The 21,728-nt window shown below is 39.7% G+C and overlaps 1 protein-coding gene across 2 annotated transcripts in view; it reads right to left on the bottom strand.

Annotated features, from left to right (window-relative positions):
* Positions 1-286: 286 nt before the first annotated feature.
* Positions 287-21,728, bottom strand: part of si:dkey-34e4.1 (carboxyl-terminal PDZ ligand of neuronal nitric oxide synthase protein) — a 62,522-nt gene continuing 41,080 nt past the window's right edge. The window contains exons 8-12 of one of the 2 annotated variants that reach the window (XR_009203964.1): positions 20,570-20,716; positions 15,758-15,923; positions 14,663-14,945; positions 3,632-3,697; positions 2,691-2,823 (exon numbers count right to left, since the gene is read on the bottom strand). Coding sequence is in view for 1 of the 2 variants with exons in the window: in XM_058383754.1 (XP_058239737.1) it covers positions 2,355-2,823; positions 14,663-14,945; positions 15,758-15,923; positions 20,570-20,716 (1,065 nt within the window). In the remaining variant the exon portion in view is untranslated. Of the gene's footprint in view, positions 2,824-3,631; positions 3,698-14,662; positions 14,946-15,757; positions 15,924-20,569; positions 20,717-21,728 lie in introns of both variants that reach the window. The other variant, XM_058383754.1, reaches the window with a different exon arrangement.

Raw genomic sequence — 21,728 nt, 5'->3', positions numbered from 1 at the left:
AAAATGCTTTTAGGCAGAAAGAACGAGCTGTAATGTTCCTGAGTTTAGCTGAGTATGCAAGATGGCGCCAGGGTGAGAGAGATACAGCAGGAACATGAGTCATCATGCAGGCTGAAGAGGCTGGCCAAGTCCATGGATGAAACCTCAGGTTCATATCCGAAACCTTAAAGACATCTGGTCCCCAGAAGATATTTACAGTAATGGGATTAATGGATCCACATGGAAAAAAAATGAAACACAAGATTTTGTTTATATATTCTTTTATTTCATTTTATTGCTGTAGTTGTAACTACCTGCTTGATGCTGCAGTCCCTACCTCCATGTCTTTTCCACCTACTTCCTCCTACCCATGGCTGCAGATCATAACACCTGCTCACCCCATCTACCCCTCTACTAACCCCTTCTTTCTAATTCATTCTTGCTTTTCTTTTTTTCTCTCTAGTACACAAAGCTAACTTTTTCTTGATACATCTCTTATTGCTCTTATTAATATCTTTAAGCACATTTCACAGTTTTATGTCTCAAAAGTCTTGGGTTAATTTTAAATCTACCTCAGTGTCATCACTGCTATTAGACTAAAGTCAGAACCGGATGGGTTCTGAGTTCACCGCGATCTTATCTGTATCAGTAACATGACAAGGAAATCCACAGAGCAAGAAAATTGATTTAGCTTGGTCTCACTTCCTCTGAGTCAATTCACTGCTAAGGCAACACTTTTTTTTTCCCCTTTCCACTCTTAGTCTGTCTATCACTACCACACTCCATCAGGAAGCGATAAGAATATTCTAGTGCTTTCCAGCTGATGATAACACCATGGCAGTGTTACAAACATGATTAAGTACTTCACAATTACGCTTTGTTCATTTGCATTTCAAATATTCAGTTGCTTAAACCAAACTCAATGAGCAGTGATTTACTCTGATTATGATTTCTGGATTCCTTCTGCTTCCGTGTCATTTGCAAATTTCTGTCATTTCCTGACAGACATAAGGTTTTTTAAATATTATATTCTCTGGCTTTTTCTCCTGTCTGCTCTTCAACCTTCAGAGCATTTCATCAATATTTCATTTTCATTCTATTCAGGCAAACAGTAGTCCATGGACATGAGATATATAAACTCATACAATAAAATGTAGCAGATAATTAAAAAAAAATCATTTTTTATAATACATTTCTATACCTTTTCCTTTCTACATTCTAAATTAACACAATCATTTTTCTAAAAAAAAAAAAAAAATTCTATTATACACAGTAGTCCAGTGTACATTAATTTTCATCACATTTGCAGGTGAACAGTGTTTAAAGATATTGCAGATAATAGGCTGTATTTAGAGCTGTACGTAAAGAAAGTTACTCGAAGTTAAATGAGTTACGCACTTGATTAAGTCGATTTTCCTTTGGGTTTTCTTTCCTTGCTGTGAAGAATTTTCTGTTTTAAGTAAATTCCACCCAACATGCATGACTGGTGATAAAGATGTGCACAATTTCAGTCTTCAAAATGAATCTGCAAATTATTTCATAAACTCTGATTATGACCCTTAATAAATAAGTCCTTAATAAATCTAGTCATCCATCCATGCATCCATCCTTTGATCAATCCATCCATCCATCCATCTATCCTTCAGTCAATCCACCCATGCATCTGTCCTTCAGTCAATCCACCCACCCATCCATCCATGCATGTGTCCTTTGGTCCATCCATCCATCCATCCATCCGTCAATCCACCCCTCCATTCATCCATACTCTAATCCACCCATCCATCCATGCACCCATCCATCCATGCCACTGTCCTTTGGTCAATCCACCCATGCTTCCATCCTCTAATCCATCCATGCATTTGTCCTTTGATCAATCCATCCATCCATCCTCTAATCCATCCATCCATCCATCCATCTGTAACTGCTTTATCCTCAGAAATGTGGTGAATCCGGCACATATTCCATGAACACTGGGTCTCACGATCAGATGCCATTTTACCAAGGGGCCAACAAATTTAGAGCTGTCAAGCCATCTTAGAAGGAAAACTGGAGAACCCAGAGAACCTGGGAGACCATGAGAAACTCCAGACAGGCAGTAACCTGAAGCCACCCAGGGAATAAAATAACAATGGCAAAGATTTTGCCATTAAAGTACAGATAAATCACAGCAGTCATGATTACACTGAAATATCAAGCAACACAAAACGTATGCGTAATAGCTGTGAAATGCCTCTAAACTTCTTACAGAAGTTGTCAGCTTCGTTGTATATGATGGTTTTCTTTTGTTGCTGTAGAAGTAGAAAGTGCCGCTTGAGTAGCTATATTTCATCCAGTCGTGAACCCTCGCTAGTTTCAAGTTTTTGTTACTCTTAATGCTAACTAAATGAGCTACTGAGTGGGCTTTCTGTAGTAAAGATCCCATCCTCCAGAAGCTCGTCTTCACTCAGACTGATATGAAGGCAGGTTTTGTTAAGAGGTGATGAAAACGGAGTCGTGTGCTCGTAGCTATTGGGGGTGGCTGCCCGGGGCGGGGTTCCAGCCAGGGGGTGGTCCTCTGGTAAACTGCTGCAGGTGCTGGAAGTAGAAAGCAGGGCGGAGTTGCGGTCTTCAAATAGATCCTCTTCAGGTGGCTTGATGTCGGAGCGCATGCCGGAATCCTCACTCGCCGAACAGGACACGCTGAGATCGTTTCCGAACTCTCCCGGAGTAACAAAACATGGTGTGATGTCAGGGAAGGATGAGCTGAAGGCCAGAGTAGACGACGTTTCTGATCCTGTTCTGTTTGCGCGCTTTCGGCTGACTGGGGGAGGGGGCGGGTCCAGCTTTGGGATTATTTCTTTAACCCTGTAAAGAGAATAATAGAGACATAAATACAGGTTAAACTGATTTCAGGGCTTTAAATGAGAATCAGAGAAGAACCTGAAAGTGAGAAATCAGTATTATTATTATTATTATTATTATTATTATTAATATTATTATTATTATTATTATTATTATTATTATTATTATTAATATTATTATTATTATTATTATTATTATTAACACTGCCTGTATGGAATGTTATCTTAATATTAACACTGACTATTATTATTACTACTATCTGAATGGAATAGTAGTTTTTGGCTCCTTAGAAAAAACTTTTCCAGTTCTTAGCTCTTTTGTGTGTGTGTGTGTGTGTGTGTGTGTGTGTGTGTGTATGTGTGGTTCCTACAATTCTGGGGACAACCTACAACAGACAACCTTTGCCCCACTGTCTTTGCTTTCCCCTCTGTTCCCTCCCTTTCTTTATTCAGCTATTACACTGCGGGGAACTGTGGGAGAGAGATAAGTGCAAACACACACACACACACACACACACAGCCTTCCAAATGAATTTCTTGCAGATACACAATGTAGTAATACAAACATACCCTGAAGTAACCATAGGGATACTGACAGTCATTCATTTGATTATGGCTTATCTGCTGGTGGAAGGCTATAACTCTCTCGCTCTCGGTCTTCCCTATTACCATAAGCCTTAAGTCAGCAATCCAGGCGTGTGTCATAAACAACACCCCCACCCTTTTTCAAATGATCTATCCATCTCTGTCTATATATATTTCATTCATCTTCAATTCTCCATGCATTAAAAATGACAACAAATAAATCATACTTCAATTCACTCTCTCCAATCAGCTATTGAATTTGTTGCCGAGACCGAGAAAGTCAAGCGACCTTTCTGAAAAAGAGAGAGAGAGACGTATGTGCAGAGTTGCATTATACACATCACAGACCAATCTAACTGCTTCCCAAGGGACGCAGACTGACAGGGAGGGATGGAGAGACAGAGAGAAAGAAAGAAAGAAAGAAAGAAAGAAAGAAAGAAAGAAGCAGACATGCTGAGAGAGGAGAGGAGAAAAAAGGCATAGATAAAAGGGAAAAAGTCAGTCTTGAATGTTCAGAAATACAGCAGTGTGTGTGTGTGTGTGTGTGTGTGTGTGTGTGTCTGGTCCAGTATCACAGGGTTTCACATTCTTTCACTGCCTGGCAATGCTTCACAGCAGGAGGGAGGAAGTGTACATGCATGCACACTTCTTAGTGCATTAATCCTACACACTGTGCTTTTGATAAGGAATGTAACACACACACACAGAGAGAGAGAGAGAGAGAGAGAGAGAGAGAGAGAGAAAGAGAGACAACTTCATATAAGCTAAAATGGCACATCAAACTGATTTTATTTGTCTGCTCTGTCTTTACTAGCACAAGCTAATGTGACTAAGAAGGCAACACTCTTAATTATAACTCACAGAGAGCTGGAAAGGTGGAAAAGAGAAGCAGTTTATAGGGATGGAATCCAAAAAGTAAGCTTTCTCAATGTACTGTGACAAGAAATATCAAGGCGGGAATGGAGAACGGAGATGGGAGTACAGGAAGGAGGAAAATTTCTAAAAGAAGGAAAAGAAAAAAAAAAAGAAGAAATGAAGAGAGATAAATGTGTGTAGCTGTACCAGTTGTGCTCCGAATACCCGTGTCTACATTTGAAGTTGAAGTGGGAGTGGCCTGAATCAAATGGCGTTTACATATTGTTCGACATCCTCCCTCACATTTCAGGAATTTGTACTGAGATACACTATCAGAATCTGGGTGTAGAGTTGCTGTTAGTCAAAACAGCAGTATTTCATTATGATACCTGTATGATGGATGAAGGATGATGAAAAACATGCACCGGTGTAGAGATAAACTGCTGTGCACAGCGCATGGTTTGCGTGGGCTGTATGAAGGCGACTCTGCTGGGATGTGACTGAGAGCCTTTTTTTTAAGGCTTTATAAAAAAACACAGTCTAGGTGGAAGAAAAAAGGGAGAAAGAACTTGGAAAGGTATGAAAAGGTACGTTTTAGGCTGAAGGAAGGGATATCAGAAAGGTCACTGGGAAGGGCATTCTGGAAATCAGGGACTTTGGAATGATAGAATCTGCCCCCATTGATGTCAGTCTGGTCTTAGGCACTAACTGAAAACCTGAGAGGCAGCAGGAGTGAAGAGTTACACACCAGGCCTTTCTCACTGGATGCCTAATGCTCTTGTGTCTGAATGCGCAAAACATTTCTACAGGCATATTCCAAAATTTCATTCCCAGAACACTGGTAGCTGTTATAACACCAAACTGGGGAACAAGAAGCCATTAATGTCTACATTTGGGTGAGATGATCAGGTGTCCACATACTTTTGGCCATATAAGTGTAGCTTCAGACTAAGTGAGTGTCATCTGCAGAACACCAAATGAATACCAAATGATCTGACCAAGGGCAAGTATATATGGTGAAAAGAAGGGGACCAAGTACTGATCTTTGAGGGGTACCATGTATGACAGGAGCAAAGTACAGGATTTTTTTGTGTTTGTTTTCTTGCAGTCAGATTTCCTAAGGTTTTGTGATTTTGCAATCGCAGAAATGACCATAAAATTGAGAAAGCGCCACAGATTTTGAGAGGAGCTTGCTATTTTTTGGGGGGAAAATTACTGCAGATGTTGTGCAGATTTGAGCCAAGACACTTCGTGTGACATCATCACAACACACATTCAGCCAAAGCCATCTTCGTCATTTGTGTAATATGTATGTGTACAGTTATTATAAAAAGTCATTACATGTGTCTTCAATAGTTGTGGTTTAAAAAAAACCAATACTTGGAATATGAAATCCTACAGAACTGATCAATGAATATAAAGTCTGAATATAAAAGCCAGAAATGTCGAGGAAAATCAGGAGCTCTAATGAGAACACTGATAAACACCAGCATCAGCAGAAAGGTAACTGTAGATTTAAGACACTCTTTCTAGCAGTTTGGATTGAAATAGAAACTCCAAAATAAGAACTGGCATTATGGTCAAGGCTAGTGTTTTCGAGGGCTGGAGTGAACATAAGAACATTAACTTGAAGCAATACAGATTTATTAATACCCTTAATGATGATGTAGAAGAATTAGGCAATGGAGCAGCAAATTAAAGAACATCAGTATACATGAGGTCTTTATAAGCAAAGAGGTATACACCTGCATCAACCAAGCAAGGTCTTAAGAGAAGCGATGCTGTTAAATGTGTTACTTAGGTTATTATTACAGAAAGGAATACTGATCAGGCATAACATAATGACCACCTGCCTAATATTGTGTTGGTTCCCCTTTTTGCACCCTGACCCGTCATGCACTGTGTATTCTGACACCTTTCAATCAGAACCAGCATTAACTTCTTCAGCAATTTGAGCAACAGTAGCTTGTCTGTTGGATCGGATCACACGGGCCAGCCTTCACTCCCCACGAGCATCAATGAGCCTTGGCCACCCATGACCCTGTCACCGGTCCACCACTGTTCCTTCCTTGGACCACTTTTATATATACTTACCACTGCAGACCGGGAACACCCCACAAGAGCTGCAGTTTTGGAGATGTTCTGATCCAGTGGTCTAGCCATCACAATTTGTCAAACTCCCTCAAATCCTTATGCTTGTCCATTTTTCCTGCTTCTAACACATCAACTTTGAGGAAAAAATGTTCACTTGCTGCCTAATATATCCCACCCACTTATTCTTATTCAGTTAGTGGTCATAATGTTATGGCTGATCGGTGTATGTCATCAGACTTTACGGTGATTAAGTCTGTGAAAGTTCTATTACTGGGTGAATGGATAGGAAATCTGAGCATTAACTTAATAAGGAGATAATCATCTAGATATTATCTTGACAGGCAGTAATAGAAATACAATTCAAGCCACTAGAACAGATTCAATCTAGGATATGACCTTGAAGAATTACAGAACGTGTAAAATGACGAACAGCTCTGAATACATTAGAAATATTAACGCATTAATATTAGCAGTATTAATTAATTAATTGATTGATTGATTGATTGATTGATTGATTGATTGATTAATTAATTAATTAATTAATTAATTAATTAATTAATTAATTGATTGATTGATTGATTGATTGATTGATTGATTGTATTAACGTGCGCTTTAAAGCAAAGGAAATTATAGCAGGCTAAACTGAAGAGGCTAGAGTAAACACCTCACACAGTTCAGAAACATGGTGACGTTTTCTAGGGGGTCGATAAATCAATACTGTTAGTCGAGCACCAGATGGACCGGTGATTTTTATGGGCATGTTTTTGAAAGGCATTACGTTGTGGAAAGCAAAGTTCTCAATGTTCGTGTTGTTGTGCTCTTCCCTGCTGTCCATGTTTAGCATCATGACTATACCTAGACGGTAACAGTGCACTCATGAAGTGTATAAGGGTCACAGGGTCAAGTTGCTATGATTAGAAGCATGAAGAAAAAATTATTTCAATTAAATTTATATTTAAAAAAGCAGAAGAGCTTTGGTAGTAAAATGTGTGAGTTTGAAACGACGTGCTGCAGTTACCGGAGCCACACCATGAGGACAAAGCATATTGACCAGATGGTAGGGGACTGTATTGCAAATATGGTGGAAATCTGGTTTTTGGAGCTTTAAGGTTGATCTTTAGGTCAGGCTACTAAAGGCTTTATTTATTTATTTTTGAAAAAGGGTTGGGGAATAGGGTAGGGTAAAATGTCTCCAATTTTTATTTAGAAAATATGATCTGTTCATAAGGAATAATGTATTCACATTTGGTTTGGTTACACATTGTGTGTGTGTGTGTGCACTCATTTCCTATGTAAGTGTGTGAAACCGAGTTGTGATTCCGGGCAATAATGATGAGCCACGCAGGGTGCTTTTCATTTCATTAGTCACCAATGTCCCACTTCTTCTATCTGAGGATGTGAAGCAAAGCATTTTTGCTAAACGAGACATATCAGTGCTCACACATCTCATGACTTGTTGCACAAATGCAAGAGCGTTTTAACAACTGAATTAACATTATAGACATAAATATGCTTAAATGATCACAATCTTCAAACTGGCAGAACATATCAGGTTCCTTCTCCAGTCTAAAGACATACAGCTGACTGGCATCTCTAAACTCTCTACAGAGTGTGAATATGGGTGTGTATGTGCTGTGATAGACTGGAATCCTGTCCAAAGTGTATTCTGCCTGTTTTTGTTATATAATTCAGTAGATTTTTTTTTAGATAGTCCCTTATTGCTTCCTAATCACTACATACATTCACACCATTAAGAATTAACACTAGATGTAATGTAATGCACTATATGCCTGATAAAATGTCAGGTACACTATATTGCCAAAAGTTTTGGGACGTCTGCCTTTACATGCACGTGAATGTAATATGGAGTTGTCCCGCCCCTTTGCGGCTATAACAGCTTCAACTTTTCTAGGCTTTCCACAAGGTTTAGGAGTGTGTTTAGGGGAATTTTTGACCAATCCACTAAAAATGCATTTGTGAGGTCAGGCCTGTCTCAACCTGATAGATCATCTTTGTGATGAATTAGAGCGGAGACTGTGAGCCAGGCCTTCTCATCCAACATCAGTGCCTGACCTCACAAATGCACTTCTAGAGGAATGGACAAAAATTCCCATAAACACACTCCTGAACCTTGTGGAAAGTCTTCCCAGAAGAGTTGAAGCTGTTATAGCTGCAAAGGGGCGGGACAACTCCATATGACATTCATGTGCATGTAAAGGCAGACGTCCCAAAACTTTTGGGAATATAGTGTACCAACCAGGAAGAGTGAGGAATAACTCCTGCTTCCTCTGTACTGGAACACACACATTTATTTTGTTTGTTAAGTCTACAGGAAGTGGAAGGGGTTGTGAGTAACTCTGATTAAGAAACTAATAGCATGAGCATGAAAGCTGCTTATCCTGTGTGTACTGATTTGTCCAGCACTGTGTGTGAACTTTAGCTGTGAATTATTACATGAATACAGAGTAGGAGCATTAGGTGCTAGTGTTAATGCTGGTCTCTCTCTCTCACACACACACACCCACACACACACACACACACACACACCACTCTCTATAAGTGCTTGTAATTTGCATGGCCATGATTAAAGATCAAAACATCCAGGGACCTTTACAGCTCACATTCTCCTTCTCTCTTTCTGAAATGCACACAAACACACACACACACACACACCCCACACACACAGCACGAGACTGAAGCACAGTGGAGTGCAACTTAAAGACAAACCCACACTTTCTTTTTTCTTTGAAAAATGTCAGTGCATACAGAAAGAAAGCCCAAAAAAGGTTCTGTAGCGATTGAACAGAAACACGGTGTGAGACATAATGGAGTAAAAGTGGGGATTGAACATAACACACAAAAACACACACATTCAGTCATTTTTGTCTGAACACATTGACATTTTTTCAAAAAATGTCAATGTGTTCAGACACCAAGCCAGACAAAACACGAGAGCACTGACCCTGAAAATATAAACACAAGGAGGGAGCGGGAACGGCATTAGCCTACAGTGTGTGGAAGACACACACACACACAGGCACACAGGCACATGCTGAGAGCCGGGGTCTTGCAGAACTGAAGCCTGTCACATATGAATTCAGAAGGGACTGAATGAGTAAGGAGGGTGGAGAAATAACTGGAACAGAACAGAACTGAAGGATGCATGATAGAAGGAAAAGTCTCATAATATGCATGTGTGTGTGTGTGTGGTGCAACTATGGTGTATAGTTGTGTGTGTGTGCTTGGTGTAACTGTGGTATACATTTGTGTGTGTGTGTGTTGGGGTGTGTGTGGTATATATTTGTGTGTGGTGGGGTTGCAATTGTGTATTTGTGTTTGTGTATGGTGGAACTGTGGTATATGTTTCTGCGTGTGTGTGTGTGTGTTGGTGTGTGCATGGGTGTATGTGTGTGGTATACTGTATATTTGTGTGTATGTGTGTGTGAGGGGGTCATGCATCGGTATATGTTTGTGTGTGTGTGGTGCATGTGTGGTATATATTTGTGTGTGTGTGTGTGTGTGTTGGGGTTGTGCATGGGTGTGTGTGTGTGTTGGGGTTGTGCATGGGTGTGTGTGTGTGTGTGTGAGCTGAATAAGCATTACACTCTTGGCAATGTGAAAGTGACACGCAACAAACAAAAAATTAAGTCATGTAATTTTCTGCATACATATGTGTGTGTGTGTGTGTGTGTGTATAAAGGTGGAGGTACGTGGGTGCAACATGCAAGACGTTTCGTGCTGTTCTTGGTTAGCTATGACTCACTGTTAGGTTTTCAGAGTGGTCACTGTGTGTGTGTGTGTGTGTGTGTGTGTGTGTGTGTGCACTCATTTAATATTGTTGTGGGATATCACAAGAATCGGACAGTTTTAACCTTGTGTGGACGTGTGGCTTGGTCCAAAATAGAATTTTAAATTTTGAATACAAAAACAGCAGAAAAACAGCAAATAAATAAATATAAATAAATAAATAAAATAGAGCAACAAAAAATAAATAAATAATAAATATAGATAGATAGATAGATAGATAGATAGATAGATAGATAGATAGATAGATAGATAGATAGATAGATAGATAGATTAGGAGAAGGAAGAAGATTCTAGCTCTTTGAGTGTTTAGAATTCTTGGCATGTTTATAAGGGACATCTGCTCGCGGCGTACTTCAGCACTTCAGTAAAGCTCTTGTTGTCATCAGCTTATTTTTCACGCTGTGTTTATAACAACGCTGCATGAACGTCGTCGTGGTTTGCTTTCACTTTCATTATGCATGTCTCTATAATGAAGTAACCACACAGTCTGGAATGACTCTTCTGAGAAAAAAGAAAACATGTAACTGGGAACATTCTGTACAGGGTGAAGTTGTTAGTGCTGGATGAGTGGATTTGTAAGATTTTAGATCTCCTGGGATTTGCAAGCTACTCTTTATCGCTGTGGTGAGCTGAAAAGTATCTCAGAAAGCACAATACATCAAACCGTCATCAGGAATACATATATCAGCTATAAACAGGAATCTAAGGCTACAGTGGACACAACACTCCAGTGTCCAGTGAACTTATACCTCCAAAGGCATGACAGAGGAAATAATCCACTTCATGCATTCTCCTTCATTATACCCATGAATGGATGCGCTTCATTACTGCTGATTAGATTTGCAACTTTAATTTAAAGTCACGCGTGACCTTTTGACCTTCCGTGATTACGTAGTACGTAGCTAGACGCGCACTTTTTATCCACGAAAGCTCGTCTAGCACTAGCTCTGGGATGCGCATCTGCGATGCTACGTACTATGTAATCATGTCGAAAAGGTCACCCGTTATGTAGGCGGAACTACAGACCCAGTGTTTACAAAGTGAACGTACAATGACCAAGGAAATGCAAAGAAGTCAAACGCTCTTCACTAACAAAAAGGTAGAAGGAGAATGTCTGGGTGTGTTGATATCCAGGCGCAGAGCGAGCAACCACAGCTTCAAACACTCAGGATTTTTTAAAGGAAATTTTTGAGAAGTCTCGTTATTCCCAAGCGGATGTAATCTTTAAGGTTTAAAACAATTTCTACATCCAGGCTACACACACATAAAAGATAACTTGTGTCATTCCACAAGCAACAACTTCGCAGCGGTCCTCCTTCTCCACACTAGTAAACACTGGGTCTGTAGCTCCGCCTACGTCAAGCTTTCAACGTGATTACATAGTACGTAATGTTGAGGAGGTGCATCGCTAGTGCTAGACGAGCTTTTGTGAGTACACAATTTTTTATTTTTCTAAGAAAATAACCAATGGTTTGCCTCGATAATGATTTGGCTTCTTCCTCGTCTGGGAATGTTTAGAGATCTTTGAAGCTGCATTTAAGCTGCATTGTGGAAGGTGAAACTCACGGGCACCATTGAAGTCCACTATATGGAGAAAAATCCTGAAATGTTTTCCTCAGATAACATCATTTCTTTAGAACTGAAGAAAGAAAGACATGAACATCTCAGATGACAAGGGGGTGAGGAGATTATTTGTAGATTTTTGTTCTGGAAGTGAACAACTTTAAATTCTATGTCTGAAGTGTATGAGGAGGCAGAATTGTGTACGAGGCTCTGTGTTGGTGTTTTGGTAAAAAAGAACATCACTGAGAGAGATTGCCGCTACCATAGAGACACTTGTATTTCTGGGGTTTAAAAAATATGTCTTAACAATAAATAAATAAATTAATTAATTAATTTTAAAAATCACATAACGAGTGTTAACTCTTCAAAAGAAGAAAAGAAAAGAAATCCAATCAAAGTAAAAATCCCTTGAAAAAGGTTAAAGGCAGGTGTGTGTGTGTGTGTGTGTCTGTGTGGTTTCCCATGAAGTGAAAACTCAAGAGCAGGTGGTACTGTAGATTCTTCCTCACTCACTCACTCACTCACTCACACACACACACACACACACAGTGATGAATCTTCAGAATGCGGCAAAAGGTCAAAAAAATTTCCATTACCTGTTACATGAAACTCTGTCCCACACACACACACACACACACACACACACATACAATTTATATCACAGTCAAACAGCGTGGGAGGACAGTCCTCTAATACACTTTCATTATTTTTGTTTGCACTCCTACAGTGTAATATCCATTGATATTTTTTCTGCATGTCTAAGGTGTGAGTGATGAGGCAAAGGGATGGAATGATAGAGGGCGACGGAGAGATATAAAAAGTGTGACACAAATGCAGGAAAGATAAATGAAAGTGCATTATCAGGATTGTATACAAGTCCTGAAATGTTCCAAATTGTGCAAGTATTTTGCTGAAACGTGTGATATGAGCTGTTGTTAATTCGACAGCCTGCTCGACACACAGCGTGTGACACTTGTTCCTCTTTTTCTGCCGCCTTTCCTCTTTTCTCAGTGTTTCCACGTCTGCCCTGTGTTTAACAACGTGTTGACCTACTCGACTCTAAAACCCGCTGTTTTTATTTTGCCCAGATGGAGTAGCTTGAGTTTCAGATTGTTCAGAGACCTGGGCTGCTATTGGTTATGAATCAGTCCTGAGGGGAAGTGGGAAGCATTGTGTGCAGAAACAGACACACACACACACACACACACACACACTGTTATATACAGAGTGCGTCTTAACTAAAATATGAAAAACAATCAGACAGCCAGCACTAAAGAAAACCAAACACACGCCTTTTTTTATACAAACCACACCACATCCTTCTCTCTGTTAGAACATCCATTCTCTCTCTCTCTCTCTCTCTGTTGAGCTTTTTCTCATGTTTCTGGCTGTACCCACTGTTTGTATTAAATATGAATATTCATGTTTTCTCAGCAGTAACAAAGCAGCAGAGCAGCAGGAACATATAAGCGTTGTTGTTTTAAAGAGCATCTCAATCAGGTCCCTCGTTCAGTAGTCAGGGTGATGTTCAGGGAGTCATTTTAAATGCTGTCTCCCTTGGAATTGCAAAATCTTTGCTCCCACGATGCTTTGCAAAAACCAGGGAACATCGATGCTCGTTATGTTCCATTAACGAAAATGACATGATATACACCGATCAGGCATTACATTATGACCACCTGCCTAATATCGTGTTGGTCTCCCTTTTGCTGCCCTGGCATGGACTCCACTAGATCCCTGAAGGTGTGCTGTGGTATCTGGCCCCAACATTTTAGCAGCAGATCCTTTAAGTCCTGTAAGTCTATCAGAACCAGCATTAACTTCTTCAGCAGTTTGAGCAACAGTAGCTCGTCTGTTGGATCAGATCACACGGGCCAGCCTTCGCTTGATAAATACTGACCACTGCAGACCGGGAGCACCCCACAAGAGCTGCAGTTTTTAGTCCAGTCGCCTAAGCCAGCACAATTTGGCCCTTGTCAAAATCCTTACACTTGCCCATTTTTCCTGCTTCTGACACATCAACTTTGAGGACAAAATGTTCACTTGCTGCCTAATATATCCCACCCACTAACAGGTGCCATGATGAGGAGATAATCAGTCTTATTCACTGATGGTCCTTGGTGGTTCTGGGATCCTGGGATTTAAACTCAAGACCATATGATTACTAAAACCTTAACCAAGTCTAAAACCTTAACCAATGAGCTGCCACTTCCCTTACACTATATCTAAGTGTTTAATGCTTTTTTCTTTTAAAGCCACTATCTATCCTGCTTGAGGTTCTCTTCTGGGAATCCTCTTCTCTGAGGATTTATGCTCATTGAGCCAAAAGCGCTGAATGAGTACTTAATCAGGCACTGATGTTGGAGTAGTCAGTGCCAGAATCCATCCCAATGGTGTTAAGTGTGGTTCTACAAGACCAAGTGTTTGTGGAAAGTGTATGAGCCAACAGGAAGACTATGATGGGTCAAACCACTCTGTACATAGTGCTTTTAAAAACGGACATTGTCTCGAAGCAGCTTTACAGAAGTTTAGAAACATATATAAGTATAGAAACAAGTTACTATTTTATCCCTAATGAGCAAGTCTGAGGTGACGGTGGTGAGGAAAAGCTCCCTGTGATGATATGAGAAAGAAACCAGGAAGAACCTGAGAGGAACCAGGCTCAGAAATGAATTTCTTTACAGTCATGTTGAGTAGTATGTAAAAGAATGCACAACATGCCAAAACATGAGGTAGATTTTCTCCAACAAGTGAAAAAACAAACCGAAAACTACTTCAAATAGATTGGTTACTGTCATGTGAATGTTAGAATAAGAAATGTAGTCTACTTATGAGCTTGAATGGAGTTTTGAGAGAGGGAAAAATTGCCTTCCCAAATATATTTCACATTAGTGCTCATGTGTAAGCCTCTGTGTGTTAAGAGCTAAAATATATCCCACCTCTGATCCACTGCTGCTGTATTAAGCTTGGTAAAGTCACTGCTCGTACTGCCCATTCTCTGCTTGTGCCCAGTGTTTGCTGGCTTGCCATTGGCCGTGATGGGACGAGACGTTCCTGTTCTAAGAAGGCTGAGGTAGGACTCAGCACAGGCCATTGTATAAGGAGGCGTAGGAGGAACTTGGAGCTCTCCTGCCGGAGTGGAGGTGATGGGCTGGTCTGAACTGTAGTAGTTTTTCAGGTTGAGAGCAAGAGAATACGATGATGAGCTTCGCCAGTCTTCATCTGGAGGAAGGCAGGGAGGAGAAAAGATTAATCAGTTATGAATGAACCTGTTTACATCCAAGCACAGGTACAAATGATTCGTTCTAAGAAGCACAGCCAAACACACTTGCACAGATTTTGGCATCAGGCCCAGTTAAGCTGACCTGGTGAACTCTCTGGAATGGATTAACTTTGAAAGATAGACTCTATAAAAGCTGAACATCTCATTCAAACAAACGACGCACCAGACTTTTAGGTGTGGGCCGAACTCTGAGAGTCTAATTTAATTTAATCTCCATCTAGCTCTCATGTTCTCCATCTCTGTCTTCTCAGATTAGATTATTTTTCTTAGAGTCCAAAAAACTGACTCATCAGGTCTCAGTTCCTGACTGACTAAAGGTTTGTGTGTGTGTGTGAGAAAACATGAGCTCAACAAACATAAATAGAAGCGTCACATATCATAGTCTGAAATCGTTGATATGTTTTTAACTTCAAGACCTATCTGTTCCAAAACTTTTGCTTACCTAAAGATAGAAAAGGTTCTTTGTTTTATGTTGTTTAACAAATACAGATGTAAGTGACAGGAAACACACACAAAAAAAATCCTAATCTCTTGTCTCATGCCCATATTGTGATCTCAAACCCAAATGTCTTTGGTGTATTCCAAGAATCAATGAACTGACATTGCTGTTCCAATATTTTTTGGAGGGAACTGGATTTCATTTGCATATACCAGAGATAATCTTAATTTCAAAAGTCTCAAGAGTCATTCATATTCACAGACTGAATGGTAACCTGTCGCTGCCACATCATAGTGTGTGTATGTCTCTTACTCTTTGCATGGCCGTTGACCTTGGCCTCCAGCTCGCTGACATGTTGGACCAGCAGCGCTATATGCTGCAGCAGGTCTCGGTTCTGCAGCAGCAGCTGGTGGCTCCTGGCCTGAGCCTCCATCCTGGCAGCCGTCTCTGCGGCTATCTGATCCTTCAGCAGCTGTACCTGCCGTGAGGAAGAAGATCGAAGATCAGGTGAGAGTGAAGAGTAACTGAAGGAAGAAGGGGACTTAAATACAGGTGGTCAGATAACGATCAGCTAATCAGACTCTTACACAAACTGACTGTCTTTCACTCTCTCTCACGCTCTCTCTCTCACACACACACCTATACACACAGTATATTCAAATAGTGTGGGAGGACAGTGCTCTGGTTTCTTCTAGACTTTTATTAGTTTTGTTTGCATTTCCCAAAAGCAATAACCCTGACCACATGTCTGCCTCCTGAGTGAAGAGATGGATGCATAGAGTCTGTTTCAAATCAGCAGATCAGATCAATATTATGATCTGATCTACTAAACTCTACCCATTTTCCAGTGCATTCAATGGGAAATACAGGTATAACATTATGACCACTGACAGGTCAAGTGAATAAGACTGATGATCTCATCATGGCACCTGTTAGTGGGTGGGATATATTAGACAGCAAGTCAACATTTTGTCCTCAAAGTTGATGTGTTAGAAGCAGGAAAAATGGACAAGCGTAAGGATTTGAGTGAGTTTGATGAAGGTTCAAATTGCGATGGCTAGACGACTAGATCAGAGCATCTCCAAAACTGCAGCTCTTGTGGGGTGTTCCCGGTCTGCAGTGGTCACTATCTATCAGAAGTATCCTTTAAGTCCTGTAAGTATCCTTTAAAGCCCTATGAAGGCCCCACCTTGCAACTTACGGGACTTAAAGGATCTGCTGCTAACATCTTTGTGCCAGATACCACAGTACACCATCAGGGACCAACACAATATTAGGCAGGTGGTCATAATGTTATGTCTGATCGGTGTATATTGTATGAAATTGAGGATATAATTAATTAAATGTTGTATTTAATATGATGTATTTAATATTGGCTGAATTGTTTCATTTTAAAATACACTATCCATTTACAGGAACACAACATAAAATAAAAGCTCTCAAGATCCATAGATCTCTACATACATATCCATGAAGTTTCTTCTTCATCCATTTCACTTAAAGATGTGTCCAATTCGAAAAGTGCTAAATCTTTATTACTCCAATTAAATGCTGGTAACAGAAAACAGACGCCAGATAAATGAATTTGAGCGTGTGTAAAATGACATTAGACACTGGTTCCTGTGTAACTTCCTCTTACTTATTTCTGACACAACAGAAGCGCTTTTCCTAAGAGCACAAGATGCTTGAGCTAGTAGAGAACTAGAAATAAGAATTTCTGTTTATAGAGTATATCAGGATGTCCAGCAGTGAAAGATCTTCATGGGATTACTGACTCCTGTATCTTACTTAAATTCTTATTTATTATCTTATTTATTTTATACACACACAACCAAATCGGACTGTACATATATATATATATATATATATATATATATATATATATATATATATATATATATATATATAAAAACGTACAGTTTTAAAATGCAAAACTATGACATTTTTCACATAGTACTGAGACAGAAATCTGTAACTTAGAGAGTATATTCATTTATTCATATTTGTGATATTTTGTGAGTATATTATTGTGCATTTTAGAAGAAGAAGAAGAACTGAAGGCAAGAGTTCTTATTATCGCCACACATACATTACAGCACAGTGGAATTCTTTTCTTCATGTATCCTAGCGGAGGAAGTTGGGTCAGAGAGCGCAGGGGCAGTTATGATACAGCACCCCAGAGCAGAGAGGGTTAAGGGCCTTGCTCAGATGCCCAACATTGGAGCTTGGTGGCGCTGGTGCTTGAACCTCGATCCTCAGATCAACACCCAAGAGCCTTAACTACTTGAACCACCACTGCCCCATTTACAGCTTCACCATAGCAAAGCCCACGACATTCATCTTCACGGATATCTTTAGTAAAAGCTGAAAGATTTCTGCGTGACTGAAGAGAAACCCGAGCTTATTTTAAGTCTTGTGCTGCTTTGTTCTGCTTGTGGATGTTGTGACACCAAATTTCCCCTTGGGGATTAATAACTCTGTACTCTGCTCTAATGTCATTACATCATGCCGAAAATCTAGTTCATACTTGTATTACCTCTAAGTTGGACTACTGTAACTCTTTCCTGTCTGGATATTTCAGTCTGTGTACAACCATTATTAGAAACAGAATGTTTGTCCAAATCACCTATACTTATTTCACACTTACTTTGGCTTGATATAAAACACAGAGATGAACTTTTGGTCTAGTATCATCTGCTTTTATCAAAAGGTGCAGGCTCTTTATTGTTACCTGGAATAAAAACCCATGGGGGAAATGTGGTAGCTTAGTGGTTAAGGCATTGGACTACTGATAGGAAGGTTGTGAGTTTGAATCCACCAAACGCTGCTACTGCTGGGGCCCTGAGCAAGGCCCTCAACTGCTCAGCTGTATAAAATGTAAGTTGCTCTGAATAATGATCTCTGCCAAACGTCACTTGTTACGATTAGACAATTAGAGCAGATGTAAATCCCCTGAAGCCTCAGTCTTAGACATTCAAGCTATTCATTTAGTCAGTCTTTTTGCTAACTAATTTTTCATTATACTAAGTAAAGGTGATTGACTTCCTGCCTCAGCTGATATGCTCACTGCATAAAAATAATCTTATTATGCCTTAAAGATGCTTTTTGACATCTGCATGCTTAACTGGTTCACCTCCATCTGAATCCTGTGGAATCCAAAAAAGATTTAAGTCTCTTGGTGGAAAACGTATCGCAGGTATAGTTTAGGGATGTCTACGCTAGGAGGGGGGTGGTTAGGGGATGACCTAGAGGGTTAATCACTCTGCTGGAACACCTGAGCCCTGCTGTCCCACGTATATATTTATAGGTATTCTCGCTCTCATTTTCTCTGTCCCTGCGCAGTGAGAAGACTGTGTGCTGGCTGTAGAGCCAAGCCAAGGCCATGAGACTGAATAAAAGAAGACTCAATTTTAAGCTCTTTTTTTCACTGAGACACACACTGCTGACATTTTTACAACTTAATGTTTTTTTATAGAACTGACATCCTGTACCTTATTGTAATGTCTTTGTCAGCAGTAGAGATTAAACTGTTAGAAAACCTTTAAGTGTGGAGAATATACGTGCACGTTTCTCATAAACGAAACGCAAGACTGGCAAATTTGTGCTTTTAAAATTGTCTGAAGGATCGAGCTCACATGGTTATAAGAAAAGTTTTTTGCTTTATGTTGGGTCATGACATTTGGAAGGTGGTTCATTCTGTGTGTGTGTGTCTGTGTGCGGTTTATGAATATTTGATTAAACACAGCTCCATGAGCCATAATGGAGCAGCTGGTCAGTGCGGCTGAATCTCATCACACACTGAATCTGAAAGAGAAATAACATTACGCTCATAAACCTAACATCTGATTCTAAAACGCAGTAATCATAATGTCAATGCAGATTAATCCAAACAAGATCAGATGGGATTGGATTTATTGAGCAATATTTTCTCAGAGTTAACATCTGTTTAAGACACTAATTTAGCCTCTTTTTTTTTTTTATTTTTGCTTGCGTGTATGCTCTTTGTGAGAAACAGATGTCCCTATCATGATACTTTTGTAACTAAAGTTAGGAAATAGAGGTAGTGGCGGCTCAAGTGGTTAAGGCTCTGGGTTGTTGATCAGAAGATCAGGGTTCAACCCCCAAAACCATCAAGTGTTGGGCAATTGAGCAAGGCCCTTAAACACCCACCCTCCCCCCTCACTCCAGGGTGCTTTATCATAGCTGCCCCTATGCTCTGACCCCAACTTTCTCAGCAGGGATACGTGAAGAAAAGAATTCCAGTGTGCTGTAATGTATGTGTGGCGATAATAAAGGCTTCGCGCCCTCAGTTCTTCTTCTTCTTCTGAACATGTAGCAGAATTTGACAGCAGTAATAAAGAAATCAGTGGATGAACCTCTGTAGTAGTCTGTGCGTGTGTGGTGAAGATTTTTTGCCATTTGTGAGCAGTAAATATCTTTAAAACTTTATATATATATATATATATATATATATATATATATATATATATATATATATATATATATATATAGACTAAACAATACATATATTTATTAAATCAATCAATCAATCAATTAGTGAATTAATAATATTTTCCTTTTTATTACTAAAGCTAGAGACAAGTGTAGCAAAGTTTATCTATAGTAATAAAAAGAAACTATTGGATGTACCTTAAAATAGTGTGTGTGTGTGTGTGTGTGTATTTTTACCCCTTTGTGAGAACTGGATGACCATATATTCAATATATTTAATAAAAAATTAATGAACTCAATTTTTAAAAAGATTTTCCTTTTGTTTCTAATGTTAGGGATAGGAGTGGCAGAATTGGTAAATTTTTACAATAATAAAGAAATCAATAGACGCACCAAGAGAGTGTGTGTGTGAAAGAGAGAGAGAGAAAGAGAGAGTGAGAAAGAGAGAGAGAGAGAGAGAGAGAGAGAGAGAGAGAGAGAGAGAGAAAGAGAGAGAAAGCAATAAACCTTTTTTTACTCATAACAGTGTGATTTATTTCAAGCAGCCAATTTTATACGGAGAACCTGATAAACAATCCCATGAGAAATAATGTTGGTGTGCACTGCCAGTCAAGAGTTTCTGAACTCCTAAAGTGTGTGTGTGTGTGTGTGTGTGTGTGTTCGGTGCCTTACCTGCGCCACGGCAACTTGAGCTTGTTGTTGCTGCTGTAGTACCTGCTGCTGTAATAACTGAAGGTGGTGCTGGTCAGCCAGTGGTGTGCGAGACAGGGAGCAAGGGCTGCTGGGAGACAGAGGATGAAGAGGCATCTCCTCTAGTTCCTATAAAAAGACAGTGAAGGATTATGGATAACAATTAAAATAAACAGACATATGGAACACATATTATTGTATGTGTGAATTAAAGCTGTGGTGGAGGAAGCACTCGTACTTTCAGTCACAGCTGTAGTACGTTATTGCTTCTATAGTAATGAAGATGGATGTATGATTGTTGCTTTGTTTTCTGTGAGGAGACGTTTATTTAGTCTCCGCTGTCTAGAGTTTGCATTTTCTGTCTTATTTTGTCTAAATAGAGAGTCGTGAGAGAACAGCTGTTGCAGTGTCAATAATAACAGAAACCTGTTGACGTTCCACGACATTAAACGTAGCTATGAAACTAATGAAAAGTGTGACGTCATTCGTTAACAAATTCATGGCTGTGGTCTAAAATTCTACATAAATCACGTTAAGACATGCTGTTAATGAGAAATCATCAACATCAGGAGGTCAGATTAGCGCATATTGGTGGTTATTTTCCGATATCATGCCCTCGATGAGCTTTATTACTTAGTAATTAGTATGTTATAACGAAATAAAATCTGGTCAGTGGTCCTGTGGTGGTGCAGCATCAGATCAGTGACCTACAAAACAGTCAGTCTTGATGAAATGTCCTAAAACGTGGGCTGAATGTGAAGTTTTAAGAAAGTCATTAAGTCTAGAAACATCAACAACTTTTAAAACAAAACTGTCACATACAGACGCTTAAAGAAGAAAAAAAGTTCGTAGCCTTGCATTCAAGTCTAGCTCCGAATTTCTCGTCATGCCATTTAAACAAGAAAATTCGAACCCCGCTACCTTTAAGGAGCTCATTAAAGTTTTACGAGCGCAAACACATTTACACTCGAAGCACAAGAAACTCATTTTCTCTAAGTAACTTTGGCCTGTCTGCTCAGAGCTCGAAGATGAGGCTGTCAAGGGTCTCTGGGGATAGAAACACAGAACATGCCTAATACAGAATTAAAACTAATTATTTTCTCTTTCTGGCCTGTCAAAAAAACCTAAACTCATTTCTTCT

This window comes from Hemibagrus wyckioides, linkage group LG28 (assembly GCF_019097595.1).
Source record: "Hemibagrus wyckioides isolate EC202008001 linkage group LG28, SWU_Hwy_1.0, whole genome shotgun sequence".
Classification (NCBI taxonomy): Eukaryota; Metazoa; Chordata; class Actinopteri; order Siluriformes; family Bagridae; genus Hemibagrus; species Hemibagrus wyckioides.
The sequence above is the reverse complement of the archived record's forward strand: the minus strand, read 5'-3'. Positions and strand labels throughout refer to the sequence as shown.